Source organism: Oncorhynchus clarkii, chromosome 10 (genome assembly GCF_045791955.1).
Source record: "Oncorhynchus clarkii lewisi isolate Uvic-CL-2024 chromosome 10, UVic_Ocla_1.0, whole genome shotgun sequence".
Classification (NCBI taxonomy): Eukaryota; Metazoa; Chordata; class Actinopteri; order Salmoniformes; family Salmonidae; genus Oncorhynchus; species Oncorhynchus clarkii.
In genome coordinates this window covers 75,252,010-75,266,254 of record NC_092156.1, presented here as the reverse complement: position 1 = coordinate 75,266,254, position 14,245 = coordinate 75,252,010, and the positions used below count along the sequence as shown (strand labels likewise).

General features: G+C 49.7%; 2 protein-coding genes across 2 annotated transcripts in view; both read left to right on the top strand.

Annotated features, from left to right (window-relative positions):
- The window catches only part of LOC139419349 (phosphatidylinositol 4-kinase type 2-beta-like), an 18,631-nt gene extending 17,928 nt beyond the window's left edge, over nucleotides 1–703 (top strand). Inside the window, exon 12 of the mRNA XM_071169288.1 lies at nucleotides 516–703. Within this exon, the coding sequence (XP_071025389.1) occupies nucleotides 516–689 (174 nt within the window). The 3' untranslated portion in view covers nucleotides 690–703. The remainder of the gene's footprint in view (nucleotides 1–515) is intronic.
- An 11,567-nt stretch (nucleotides 704–12,270) lies between these two features.
- The window catches only part of LOC139419738 (serine protease HTRA3-like), a 36,544-nt gene continuing 34,569 nt past the window's right edge, over nucleotides 12,271–14,245 (top strand). Inside the window, exon 1 of the mRNA XM_071169730.1 lies at nucleotides 12,271–12,479. Within this exon, the coding sequence (XP_071025831.1) occupies nucleotides 12,401–12,479 (79 nt within the window). The 5' untranslated portion in view covers nucleotides 12,271–12,400. The remainder of the gene's footprint in view (nucleotides 12,480–14,245) is intronic.

Genomic DNA, 14,245 nt, shown 5'->3' with positions numbered 1-14,245 from the left:
AATCACGGGCATTAACACGGAGTTGGTCCCCCCGTTGCTGTGACAACAGCCTTTGTCATGCTGATACAGGAAAGGACCTTCCCCAAACTGTTGCCATACAGTTTCGAAGCACAGCTATGAAAAACAGCCCCAGAACATTATTCCTCCTCATCCACCAAACTTTACAGTTGGCAGTGGGGCAGGTTCTCTTCTGTATGAAGACTGTATATAGAGTATGACCTTTCTTTGACACTCCAAATTGAGCTCAGGTGCATCCAATTTCCTTTCATCAAGGAGTCCACCTGAATGTCTTTCATTGTTCCTTTTTCACCTCTTTCTGTTCTCTCTCCTCTCCTCCTGTCTCTCTCTCTCCTCTCCTCCTGTCTCTCCTCTCTCTCTTTCTCTCTCCTCTGCTCCTCTCCTCCTGTCTCTCCTCTCCTCCTGTCTCTCCTCTCCTCCTGTCTCTCCTCTACTCCTGTTTCCTCTACTCCTGTCTCTCCTCTTCTCCTGTCTCTCCTCCTGTCTCTCCTCTCTAGATCTTAAACCTGAGCCAGGCGTTGAAGGACAATAAAACTCCCATTCAGTTGGTCCAGATGCCCAGAGTCGTGGTGGAGAGACGGCGGACTGGAGGACAGGGGAGGGTGGTGACATTAGGAACAGCTTTCACCCAGACCTTTCACTGCAAGAGACCGTTCTTCTCTTCCTGGTAGAGGGAGGGATTGCTGGAGAGAGGACAGGGGAGGGTGGAAACATTAGGAACGGCTTTCACCCAGACCTTTCACTGCAAGAGGCCATTCTTCTCTTCCTGGTAGAGGGAGGGATGGCTGGAGAGGGAGAGAGGACAGGGGAGGGTGGTAACATTAGGAACGGCTTTCACCCAGACCTTTCACTGCAAGAGGCCATTCTTCTCTTCCTGGTAGAGGGAGGGATGGCTGGAGAGAGGACAGGGGAGGGTGGTAACATTAGGAACGGCTTTCACCCAGACCTTTCACTGCAAGAGACCGTTCTTCTCTTCCTGGTAGAGGGAGGGATGGCTGGAGAGGGAGAGAGGACAGGGGAGGGTGGTAACATTAGGAACGGCTTTCACCCAGACCTTTCACTGCAAGAGGCCATTCTTCTCTTCCTGGTAGAGGGAGGGATGGCTGGAGAGGGAGAGAGGACAGGGGAGGGTGGTAACATTAGGAACGGCTTTCACCCAGACCTTTCACTGCAAGAGGCCGTTCTTCTCTTCCTGGTAGAGGGAGGGATGGCTGGAGAGCGAGAGAGGACAGGGGAGGGTGGTAACATTAGGAACGGCTTTCACCCAGACCTTTCACTGCAAGAGGCCGTTCTTCTCTTCCTGGTAGAGGGAGGGATGGCTGGAGAGAGAGAGAGGACAGGGGAGGGTGGAGAGATGAGGAGGGAGGGAAGAGAGGGAGCCTCCACTGCAACACAATGACCTACCCTCCTGGTAGAGAGGGTGAGAGAGGGAGAGGGTGAGAGAGAGAAATGAAGGGACTCTCAGAGCATCTTTCCTCCTGGTAGAGTGAGAGGGTGGGAGAGGGAGAGGGTGAGAGAGGGAGAGGGTGAGAGAGGGAAATGAAGAGACTCAGAGCATCTTTCCTCCTGGGAGAGTGTGGGAGAGGGAGAGGGTGAGAGAGGGAGAGGGTGAGAGAGGGAAATGAAGAGACTCAGAGCATCTTTCCTCCTGATAGAGAGAGGGTGAGAGAGGAAGAGGGTGAGAGAGGGAAATGAAGAGACTCAGAGCATCTTTCCTCCTGGGAGAGGGTGGGAGAGGGAGAGGGTGAGAGAGGGAGAGGGTGAGAGAGGGAAATGAAGAGACTCAGAGCATCTTTCCTCCTGGTAGAGAGAGGGTGAGAGAGGGTGAGAGAGGGAGGGAGAGGGTGAGAGAGGGAGAAATGAAGAGACTCTCAGAGCATCTTTCCTCCAGAGGGATTGGTTTGGAGTTGGACGTCACACATCTGGGGAAACATCCCAATTGGCTCCCTATTCCCTTTATAGTGCCCTACATTAGGTCCCGGTCAATGGGATTAGTGCACCTAGGAAGGCGAGTGTTCAATTTGGGACGTATCCCGAGTGTGTGGAGCTCAGAGGAGAACCCAGGACGTCCTGAATGGAACCCTATTCCCTATACTACGTCTGACCAGAGGCCCCATAAGGGGGGCTAGAGCACTTAGGGGAATACAGTGCTAGTTGGGATACACGAACCGCGTCTTCGGTTCTACTGCCAAAATCATTGTAATATAAGCACGAAGAAAACGTTGTTTTGTTGTTGAAGGAATTAAATCCTGTTAAAAACTGGATAAAATATAATGTATGTTGCTTGAATTTGACAGTTGGCAGTTTATATTTAAATAGAGACATTTCAATGAGAGGGAAAAGTGTCGACGAGGGTGCCGTCCCAAATAGCACTACTTTCGAGTGACTCCTTTTTTTTGGGGGGGGGGGGGGGGAGCACTCGATGGTCATTTTTCATAGCAATGAATGTATTAGTTGATTAACATGTCTGTGTAATTGCTGGTGACGGTATGCTCTTGGCTATTATGGGATGGGGGTAGTGGTTTAAACTCAAGGTACGCTGTGCGATATGATGTCGTCGGGCACCGGGGGAGGGGGAGGGGGGGGGGGGGGGGGCGGCGAACTTCCTGTTTTCAAGACGACGACAATTTGAATCCCAGCCTCAATCTTGGGAAGATTCTATCTGATCAGCAGGTTGTAGACAAATGTCCCGGCGATTCACAGTAAACGTGATGTCGGCTCAAGTCAGAAAAGGCCTCAAATCCTATAACCCACGATCAGGTTCAATCCCGGCCTGATTCTTCAGCCCGAAAGTGGAACTCCTGGCAGAATTGTATTATTTTGTTTGTTGTGATTTGTTGTTGTTGTTGTCTGTAAACAGGAAGTTGCCCTGCCATGTTTGATGATGTCATAATGCTGAGACTTCCGTTTCATCTCCCACCAAATGGAAAAGGAAAAATAAGGACATTCACACACTTGCTAAACATTTATATATGTCCCATAAAGCACCCTATTACCTACAAAGTGCACTACTTTAGACCAGTACCTATAGGGACAAAGTAGTGCACTACTTTTGGACCAGGACCTATAGGGACAAAGTAGTGCACTACTTTTGGACCAGGGCCTATAGGGACAAAGTAGTGCACAACTTTGGACCAGGGCCTGCCTATAGGGACAAAGTAGTGCACTACTTTTGGACCAGAACCTATAGGGACAAAGTAGTGCACTACTTTTGGACCAGGACCTATAGGGACAAAGTAGTGCACTACTTTTGGACCAGGACCTATAGGGACAAAGTAGTGCACTACTTTTGGACCAGGGACCTATAGGGACAAAGTAGTGCACTACTTTTGGACCAGGGGCCTACAGGGATAAAGTAGTGCACTTTTCTTGGATGAAAGTAGTGAACTATATAGGGAATAGGGTGCCGTTGGTGACACAGACCCTGTTTGGGGTTTTTCATAATTTATGCATCTTTAATTTTCTATTCTCGCTGTATAATGAATGTAAAGGTAGAATTGTATTTTTTAAAAATGGTTGGAAACAAATAAATGTACATTTTGGGAATTGGTTTAAATGTGAACTCCTCCTTCTCTTCATTGGTCTATGTCATGTTCACTATGTAATGTTCACTATGTAATGTTCACTACTAGTGGTTAGAGTGTAGAGGAGGTAGGTAGTCTAGTGGTTAGAGTGTAGAGGAGGCAGGTAGCCTAGTGGTTAGAGTGTAGAGGAGGTAGGTAGTCTAGTGGTTAGAGTGTAGAGGAGGCAGGTAGCCTAGTGGTTAGAGTGTAGAGGAGGTAGGTAGTCTAGTGGTTAGAGTGTAGAGGAGGCAGGTAGCCTAGTGGTTAGAGTGTAGAGGTGGCAGGTAGTCTAGTGGTTAGGGTGTAGGGGAGGCAGGTAGCCTAGTGGTTAGAGTGTAGAGGAGGCAGGTAGTCTAGTGGTTAGAGTGTAGAGGAGGCAGGTAGCCTAGTGGTTAGAGTGTAGAGGAGGCAGGTAGTCTAGTGGTTAGGGTGTAGGGGAGGCAGGTAGCCTAGTGGTTAGAGTGTAGAGGAGGCAGGTAGTCTAGTGGTTAGAGTGTAGAGGAGGCAGGTAGCCTAGTGGTTAGGGTGTAGGGGAGGCAGGTAGCCTAGTGGTTAGAGTGTAGAGGAGGCAGGTAGCCTAGTGGTTAGAGTGTAGGGGAGGCAGGTAGTCTAGTGGTTAGAGTGTAGAGGAGGCAGGTAGCCTAGTGGTTAGAGTGTAGAGGAGGTAGGTAGACTAGTGGTTAGAGTGTAGAGGAGGTAGGTAGACTAGTGGTTAGAGTGTAGAGGAGGTAGGTAGACTAGTGGTTAGAGTGTAGAGGAGGTAGGTAGACTAGTGGTTAGAGTGTAGAGGAGGTAGGTAGACTAGTGGTTAGAGTGTAGAGGAGGCAGGTAGTCTAGTGGTTAGAGGAGGCAGGTAGTCTAGTGGTTAGAGTGTAGAGGAGGTAGGTAGACTAGTGGTTAGAGTGTAGAGGAGGCAGGTAGTCTAGTGGTTAGAGGAGGCAGGTAGCCTGGTGGTTAGAGTGTAGAGGAGGTAGGTAGACTAGTGGTTAGAGGGTAGAGGAGGCAGGTAGCCTAGTGGTTAGAGTGTAGAGGAGGTAGGTAGTCTAGTGGTTAGAGTGTAGAGGAGGCAGGTAGACTAGTGGTTAGAGTGTAGAGGAGGCAGGTAGTCTAGTGGTTAGAGTGTAGAGGAGGTAGGTAGTCTAGTGGTTAGAGTGTAGAGGAGGCAGGTAGCCTAGTGGTTAGAGGGTAGAGGAGGCAGGTAGCCTAGTGGTTAGAGTGTAGAGGAGGCAGGTAGTCTAGTGGTTAGAGGAGGCAGGTAGCCTGGTGGTTAGAGTGTAGAGGAGGTAGGTAGACTAGTGGTTAGAGGGTAGAGGAGGCAGGTAGTCTAGTGGTTAGAGTGTAGAGGAGGTAGGTAGTCTAGTGGTTAGAGTGTAGAGGAGGCAGGTAGACTAGTGGTTAGAGTGTAGAGGAGGCAGGTAGTCTAGTGGTTAGAGTGTAGAGGAGGTAGGTAGTCTAGTGGTTAGAGTGTAGAGGAGGCAGGTAGCCTAGTGGTTAGAGTGTAGAGGAGGCAGGTAGCCTAGTGGTTAGAGTGTAGAGGAGGCAGGTAGTCTAGTGGTTAGAGGAGGCAGGTAGCCTGGTGGTTAGAGTGTAGAGGAGGCAGGTAGCCTAGTGGTTAGAGTGTAGAGGAGGCAGGTAGTCTAGTGGTTAGAGTGTAGAGGAGGCAGGTAGCCTAGTGGTTAGAGTGTAGAGGAGGTAGGTAGTCTAGTGGTTAGAGTGTAGAGGCGGCAGGTAGTCTAGTGGTTAGAGTGTAGAGGAGGTAGGTAGACTAGTGGTTAGAGTGTAGAGGAGGCAGGTAGTCTAGTGGTTAGAGTGTAGAGGAGGCAGGTAGCCTAGTGGTTAGAGTGTAGAGGAGGCAGGTAGTCTAGTGGTTAGAGTGTAGAGGAGGCAGGTAGCCTAGTGGTTAGAGTGTAGAGGAGGCAGGTAGTCTAGTGGTTAGAGGAGGCAGGTAGCCTGGTGGTTAGAGTGTAGAGGAGGCAGGTAGCCTAGTGGTTAGAGTGTAGAGGAGGCAGGTAGCCTAGTGGTTAGAGTGTAGAGGAGGCAGGTAGCCTAGTGGTTAGAGTGTAGAGGAGGCAGGTAGCCTAGTGGTTAGAGTGTAGAGGAGGCAGGTAGCCTAGTGGTTAGAGTGTAGAGGAGGCAGGTAGCCTAGTGGTTAGAGTGTAGAGGAGGCAGGTAGCCTGGTGGTTAGAGGAGGCAGGTAGACTAGTGGTTAGAGGGTAGAGGAGGCAGGTAGCCTAGTGGTTAGAGTGTAGAGGAGGTAGGTAGCCTAGTGGTTAGAGTGTAGAGGAGGCAGGTAGCCTAGTGGTTAGAGTGTAGAGGAGGTAGGTAGTCTAGTGGTTAGAGTGTAGAGGAGGCAGGTAGTCTAGTGGTTAGAGTGTAGAGGTGGCAGGTAGTCTAGTGGTTAGAGTGTAGAGGAGGCAGGTAGACTAGTGGTTAGAGTGTAGAGGAGGCAGGTAGTCTAGTGGTTAGAGGAGGCAGGTAGCCTGGTGGTTAGAGTGTAGAGGAGGCAGGTAGCCTAGTGGTTATAGGGTAGAGGAGGTAGGTAGCCTAGTGGTTAGAGGGTAGAGGAGGTAGGTAGTCTAGTGGTTAGAGTGTAGAGGAGGCAGGTAGTCTAGTGGTTAGAGGGTAGCCTAGTGGTTAGAGTGTAGAAGAGGCAGGTAGCCTAGTGGTTAGAGGGTAGAGGCGGCAGGTAGCCTAGTGGTTAGAGTGTAGAGGAGGCAGGTAGCCTAGTGGTTAGAGTGTAGAGGAGGCAGGTAGCCTAGTGGTTAGAGTGTAGAGGAGGCAGGTAGCCTAGTGGTTAGAGTGTAGAGGAGGCAGGTAGCCTAGTGGTTAGAGTGTAGAGGAGGCAGGTAGCCTAGTGGTTAGAGTGTAGAGGAGGCAGGTAGCCTAGTGGTTAGAGTGTAGAGGAGGCAGGTAGCCTAGTGGTTAGAGTGTAGAGGAGGCAGGTAGCCTAGTGGTTAGAGTGTAGAGGAGGCAGGTAGCCTGGTGGTTAGAGGAGGCAGGTAGACTAGTGGTTAGAGGGTAGAGGAGGCAGGTAGCCTAGTGGTTAGAGTGTAGAGGAGGCAGGTAGCCTAGTGGTTAGAGTGTAGAGGAGGCAGGTAGCCTAGTGGTTAGAGGGTAGAGGAGGCAGGTAGCCTAGTGGTTAGAGTGTAGAGGAGGCAGGTAGCCTAGTGGTTAGAGTGTAGAGGAGGCAGGTAGCCTAGTGGTTAGAGTGTAGAGGAGGCAGGTAGCCTAGTGGTTAGAGTGTAGAGGAGGCAGGTAGCCTAGTGGTTAGAGTGTAGAGGAGGCAGGTAGACTAGTGGTTAGAGGGTAGAGGAGGCAGGTAGCCTAGTGGTTAGAGTGTAGAGGAGGCAGGTAGACTAGTGGTTAGAGGGTAGAGGAGGCAGGTAGCCTAGTGGTTAGAGTGTAGAGGAGGCAGGTAGCCTGGTGGTTAGAGGAGGCAGGTAGCCTGGTGGTTAGAGGAGGCAGGTAGCCTGGTGGTTAGAGGAGGCAGGTAGCCTAGTGGTTAGAGTGTAGAGGAGGCAGGTAGCCTAGTGGTTAGAGTGTAGAGGAGGCAGGGTAGTCTAGTGGTTAGAGTGTAGAGGAGGCAGGGTAGTCTAGTGGTTAGAGTGTAGAGGAGGTAGGTAGTCTAGTGGTTAGTGTAGAGGAGGCAGGTAGCCTAGTGGTTAGAGTGTAGGGACACACACTAGTGGTTAGAGTGTAGAGGAGGTAGGTAGCCTAGTGGTTAGAGTGTAGAGGAGGCAGGTAGCCTGGTGGTTAGAGTGTAGAGGAGGCAGGTAGTCTAGTGGTTAGAGTGTAGAGGAGGCAGGTAGCCTGTTGGTTAGAGTGTAGAGGTGGCAGGTAGCCTGGTGGTTAGAGTGTAGAGGAGGCAGGTAGCCTAGTGGTTAGAGTGTAGAGGAGGCAGGTAGCCTAGTGGTTAGAGGAGGCAGGTAGCCTGGTGGTTAGAGGAGGCAGGTAGTCTAGTGGTTAGAGTGTAGAGGCGGCAGGTAGCCTAGTGGTTAGAGTGTAGAGGAGGCAGGTAGTCTAGTGGTTAGAGTGTAGAGGAGGCAGGTAGCCTAGTGGTTAGAGTGTAGAGGAGGCAGGTAGCCTAGTGGTTAGAGTGTAGAGGAGGCAGGTAGTCTAGTGGTTAGAGTGTAGAGGCGGCAGGTAGCCTAGTGGTTAGAGTGTAGAGGCGGCAGGTAGCCTAGTGGTTAGAGTGTAGAGGAGGCAGGTAGTCTGGTGGTTAGAGTGTAGGGACACACACTAGTGGTTAAAGTGTAGAGGAGGCAGGTAGCCTGGCGGTTAGAGTGTAGAGGAGGCAGGTAGCCTGGTGGTTAGAGTGTAGAGGCGGCAGGTAGCCTGTTGGTTAGAGTGTAGAGGAGGCAGGTAGCCTAGTGGTTAGAGTGTAGAGGCGGCAGGTAGCCTTGTGGCTAGAGGCGGCAGGTAGCCTGGTGGCTAGAGGAGGCAGGTAGCCTAGTGGTTAGAGGAGGCAGGTAGCCTGGTGGTTAGAGGAGGCAGGTAGCCTGGTGGTTAGAGGAGGCAGGTAGCCTGGTGGTTAGAGTGTAGAGGAGGCAGGTAGCCTAGTGGTTAGAGTGTAGAGGAGGCAGGTAGCCTAGTGGTTAGAGTGTAGAGGAGGCAGGTAGCCTAGTGGTTAGAGTGTAGAGGCGGCAGGTAGCCTGGTGGTTAGAGGAGGCAGGTAGCCTAGTGGTTAGAGGAGGCAGGTAGCCTAGTGGTTAGAGGAGGCAGGTAGCCTGGTGGTTAGAGGAGACAGGTAGCCTAGTGGTTAGAGGAGGCAGGTAGCCTAGTGGTTAGAGGAGGCAGGTAGCCTGGTGGTTAGAGGAGGCAGGTAGCCTGGTGGTTAGAGTGTAGAGGAGGCAGGTAGCCTAGTGGTTAGAGTGTAGAGGAGGCAGGTAGCCTGGTGGTTAGAGGAGGCAGGTAGCCTGGTGGTTAGAGGAGGCGGGTAGCCTGGTGGTTAGAGGAGGCAGGTAGCCTGGTGGGTAGATGAGGCAGGTTTCAGTCTTTCCTGTTTCAGTCTACATCACTCCACCTACTGTAGGCCCCGTTTCAGTCTACATCACTCCACCTACTGTAGGCCCTGTTTCAGTCTACATCACTCCACCTACTGTAGGCCCTGTTTCAGTCTACATCACTCCATCTACTGTAGGCCCTGTTTCAGTCTACATCACTCCACCTACTGTAGGCCCTGTTTCAGTCTACATCACTCCACCTACTGTAGACCCTGTTTCAGTCTACATCACTCCACCTACTGTAGGCCCTGTTTCAGTCTACATCACTGTAGGCCCTGTTTCAGTCTACATCACTCCACCTACTGTAGGCCCTGTTTCAGTCTACATCACTCCACCTACTGTAGGCCCTGTTTCAGTCTACATCACTCCACCTACTGTAGGCCCTGTTTCAGTCTACATCACTCCACCTACTGTAGACCCTGTTTCAGTCTACATCACTCCACCTACTGTAGGCCCTGTTTCAGTCTACATCACTGTAGGCCCTGTTTCAGTCTACATCACTCCACCTACTGTAGGCCCTGTTTCAGTCTACATCACTCCACCTACTGTAGGCCCTGTTTCAGTCTACATCACTCCACCTACTGTAGGCCCTGTTTCAGTCTACATCACTCCACCTACTGTAGGCCCCGTTTCAGTCTACATTACTCCACCTACTGTCGGCCCTGTTTCAGTCTACATCACTCCACCTACTGTAGGCCCTGTTTCAGTCTACATCACTCCACCTACTGTAGGCCCTGTTTCAGTCTACATCACTCCACCTACTGTAGGCCCCGTTTCAGTCTACATTACTCCACCTACTGTAGGCCCTGTTTCAGTCTACATCACTCCACCTACTGTAGGCCCTGTTTCAGTCTACATCACTCCACCTACTGTAGGCCCCGTTTCAGTCTACATCACTCCACCTACTGTAGGCCCTGTTTCAGTCTACATCACTCCACCTACTGTAGGCCCTGTTTCAGTCTACATCACTCCACCTACTGTAGACCCTGTTTCAGTCTACATCACTCCACCTACTGTAGACCCTGTTTCAGTCTACATCAACATTACTTCCACCTACTGTAGGCCCTGTTTCAGTCTACATCACTGTAGGCCCTGTTTCAGTCTACATCACTCCACCTACTGTAGGCCCTGTTTCAGTCTACATCACTCCACCTACTGTAGGCCCTGTTTCAGTCTACATCACTCCACCTACTGTCGGCCCTGTTTCAGTCTACATCACTCCACCTACTGTAGGCCCTGTTTCAGTCTACATCACTCCACCTACTGTAGACCCTGTTTCAGTCTACATCACTCCACCTACTGTAGGCCCTGTTTCAGTCTACATCAACATTACTTCCACCTACTGTAGGCCCTGTTTCAGTCTACATCACTGTAGGCCCTGTTTCAGTCTACATCACTCCACCTACTGTAGGCCCTGTTTCAGTCTACATCACTCCACCTACTGTAGGCCCTGTTTCAGTCTACATCACTCCACCTACTGTCGGCCCTGTTTCAGTCTACATCACTCCACCTACTGTAGGCCCTGTTTCAGTCTACATCACTCCACCTACTGTAGACCCTGTTTCAGTCTACATCACTCCACCTACTGTAGGCCCTGTTTCAGTCTACATCAACATTACTTCCACCTACTGTAGGCCCTGTTTCAGTCTACATCACTGTAGGCCCTGTTTCAGTCTACATCACTCCACCTACTGTAGGCCCTGTTTCAGTCTACATCACTCCACCTACTGTCGGCCCTGTTTCAGTCTACATCACTCCACCTACTGTAGGCCCTGTTTCAGTCTACATCACTCCACCTACTGTAGACCCTGTTTCAGTCTACATCACTCCACCTACTGTAGGCCCTGTTTCAGTCTACATCAACATTACTTCCACCTACTGTAGGCCCTGTTTCAGTCTACATCACTGTAGGCCCTGTTTCAGTCTACATCACTCCACCTACTGTAGGCCCTGTTTCAGTCTACATCACTCCACCTACTGTAGGCCCTGTTTCAGTCTACATCACTCCACCTACTGTCGGCCCTGTTTCAGTCTACATCACTCCACCTACTGTAGGCCCTGTTTCAGTCTACATCACTCCACCTACTGTAGACCCTGTTTCAGTCTACATCACTCCACCTACTGTAGGCCCTGTTTCAGTCTACATCAACATTACTTCCACCTACTGTAGGCCCTGTTTCAGTCTACATCACTCCACCTACTGTAGGCCCTGTTTCAGTCTACATCACTCCACCTACTGTCGGCCCTGTTTCAGTCTACATCACTCCACCTACTGTAGGCCCTGTTTCAGTCTACATCACTCCACCTACTGTAGGCCCTGTTTCAGTCTACATCACTCCACCTACTGTAGGCCCTGTTTCAGTCTACATCACTCCACCTACTGTAGGCCCCGTTTCAGTCTACATTACTCCACCTACTGTAGGCCCTGTTTCAGTCTACATCACTCCACCTACTGTAGGCCCTGTTTCAGTCTACATCACTCCACCTACTGTAGGCCCCGTTTCAGTCTACATCACTCCACCTACTGTAGGCCCTGTTTCAGTCTACATCACTCCACCTACTGTAGGCCCTGTTTCAGTCTACATCACTCCACCTACTGTAGGCCCTGTTTCAGTCTACATCACTCCACCTACTGTAGGCCCTGTTTCAGTCTACATCACTCCACCTACTGTCGGCCCTGTTTCAGTCTACATCACTCCACCTACTGTAGGCCCTGTTTCAGTCTACATCACTCCACCTACTGTTTCAGTTGTTTGTTTCACCTTTTTAGTAGCCTCAAAGTCATGAAGATGGACAGGACATGTTAGAGAGAAGGAATAAAGAACCGAACAAGAGAAAGACAGAAAGAAAAGAGAGAACTGTAACAGTTATCTTAATTTTCCACTAGATGGCGCACGGCTCAGTTATAACCTTTGTCCAGATCTCTGGCAGCCTGTGTGTGTGCCAGACACACAGTGCCCGTACAGGTCTGTGCGAGGGAGGGAGGTTTGCCATGGCATGGCGGGGCAGCCTCCAGTGTCCACATCGAGTTCTCGGGGGGAGGGGTAGAGAGAGATTCATCATGATCCGTCTGTTACAGTGTCCAGGTATGTGAACCAGTCGCTCTGTCTGTCTTCGATGTGCTCTCTTCCACTCCTCATTACGCAACGCAGACAGTAGTCCTATTAGTTTGTATAACATTGTATTACTTTTTTTATTTTTATTTTGAAGTATAAAGATTATAATACATATAATACATTTGTGGAGTCTTTAAGAACAGAAAATCCAAGTGATAAAAATTGTTTAGCGCGAAAAGAGACTTTACCTCAAGTTTGTTGAAGAGACAACTGTCTAGCTATCCACTGGAGTGCCTGTAATCCTCCACAACTCCGTTCCAGCATTTACCGAGACTCTCTCTTTCTGTCAGGCTTTTTCGTTTCCCTCTTTTTTTATTACCGCATTCTCGGGATGCGGGTGTTCCTGTTCGCTGCGACGGTATTTTTCACGCACAAGCTCACCGGGTCCGGTGCCGGCTCCGAGTCCAGCACCAAAAAGTGTTCCTCCCAGTGCGACGTGAGCGCGTGTCCTAGTCCGAACTGCCCCAGCGGGTATGTCCCAGACCGGTGCAACTGTTGCCTGGTGTGTTCCCGGGGCGAGGATGAACTCTGTGGCCGGAAAAACGACCTGCCGTGTGGGGACGGCTTAGAGTGTAGGTCCCCTATCGGTCCTAACAAAGGCCCGTCGGGGAAGCGGAGCTCCAAGCGGCGACTGTGTCAGTGTAAGATTGGGTATAAGGTGTGTGGTAGCGACGGAAAGACGTACGGGAACGTGTGTCGGATGAAGGCTGCCAGCCGGAAAGCTCTTCAGAAGGAAAGGGAGGCCATCACCCAAGCACACAAGGGACCCTGTCCATCAGGTAAGTCCTAGCCGTTAGCCTATAGTCTAGCTCTCACCCAGGGCGTTACGAGTTGCGTTTTATTTTATGAGTACCTAAGTTAAATTTGAAGAAGGCCTTGTCCATATGTAAAGCCCTGGGCCAGAGCTAGCATATACTGTGCATTGGGAAGGTATTCAGACACCTTGACTTTTTCCACATTTTGTTACGTTACAGCCTTATTCTAAAATTGATTCAATTCTACACACAATACCATTAATGACAAAGCAAAAACTGTTTTTTTTTAAACATTTTTGCAAACTAATAAACTCGGCAAAAAAAGAAACGTCCTCTCACTGTCACCTGCGTTTATTTTCAGCAAACTTAACATGTGTAAACATTTGCATGAACATAACAAGATTCAACAAGGTTGGATGGGGAGCGTCGCTGCACAGCTATTTTCAGGTCTCTCCAGAGATGTTCCATCAGGCTCTGTCAGGTTGGATGGGGAGCGTCGCTGCGCAGCTATTTTCAGGTCTCTCCAGAGATGTTCCATCAGGCTCTGTCAGGTTGGATGGGGAGCGTTGCTGCACAGCTATTTTCAGGTCTCTCCAGAGATGTTCCATCAGGCTCTGTCAGGTTGGATGGGGAGCGTCGCTGCACAGCTATTTTCAGGTCTCTCCAGAGATGTTCCATCAGGCTCTGGCTGATGTCAAGGACATTTAGAGACTTGTCCCGAAGCCACTCCTGCGTTGTCTTGGCTGTGTGCTTAGGGTTGATGTCCTGTTGGAAGGTGAACCTTTGCCCCAGTCTGAGGTCCTGAGCGCTCTGGAGCAGGTTTTCATCAAGGATCTCTCTGTACTTTGCTCTGTTCATCTTTCCCTCGATCCCGACTAGTCTCTCAGTCCCTTTCGCTGAAAAACATCCCTAAATCATGATGCTGCCACCACCATGCTTCACTGTAGGGATGGTGCCAGGTGTCCTCCAGACGTGAGGCTTGGTTTCATCAGACCAGAGAATCTTGTTTCTCATGGTCTGAGAGTCTTTTAGGTGCCTTTTGGTAAACTCCAACCGGTCTGTCATGTACCTTTTACTGAGGAGTGGCTTCTGTCTGGCCACTCTACCATAAAGGCCTGGTTGGTGGAGTGCTGCAGAGATGGTTGTCCTTCTGGAAGGTTCTCCCATCTCCACAGAGGAACTCTGGAGCTCTGTCAGTGTGACCATCGGGTTCTTGGTCACCTTCCTGACCAAGGTCCTTCTACACCGATTGCTCAGTTTGGTGTCTTGGTGTTTGATTCTTGGTGGGTCCAAACTTCTTCCAATAAGTTATAACAATAAACTAGCCTTCAGTTAAAGGGCTATAACAATAAATTAGCCTTCAGTTAAAGGGCTATAACAATAAATTAGCCTTCAGTTAAAGGGCTATAACAATAAATTAGCCTTCAGTTAAAGGGCTATAACAATAAATTTGCCTTCAGTTAAAGGGCTATAACAATAAATTAGCCTTCAGTTCAAGGGCTATAACAATAAATTAGCCTTCAGTTAAAGGGCTATAACAATAAATTAGCCTTCAGTTAAAGGGCTATAACAATAAATTAGCCTTCAGTTAAGGGCTATAACAATAAATTAGCCTTCAGTTAAAGGGCTATAACAATAAATTAGCCTTCAGTTAAAGGGCTATAACAATAAATTAGCCTTCAGTTAAAGGGCTATAACAATAAATGTGCCTTCAGTTAAAGGGCTATAACAATAAATTAGCCTTCAGTTAAAGGGCTATAACAATAAATTAGCCTTCAGTTAAAGGGCTA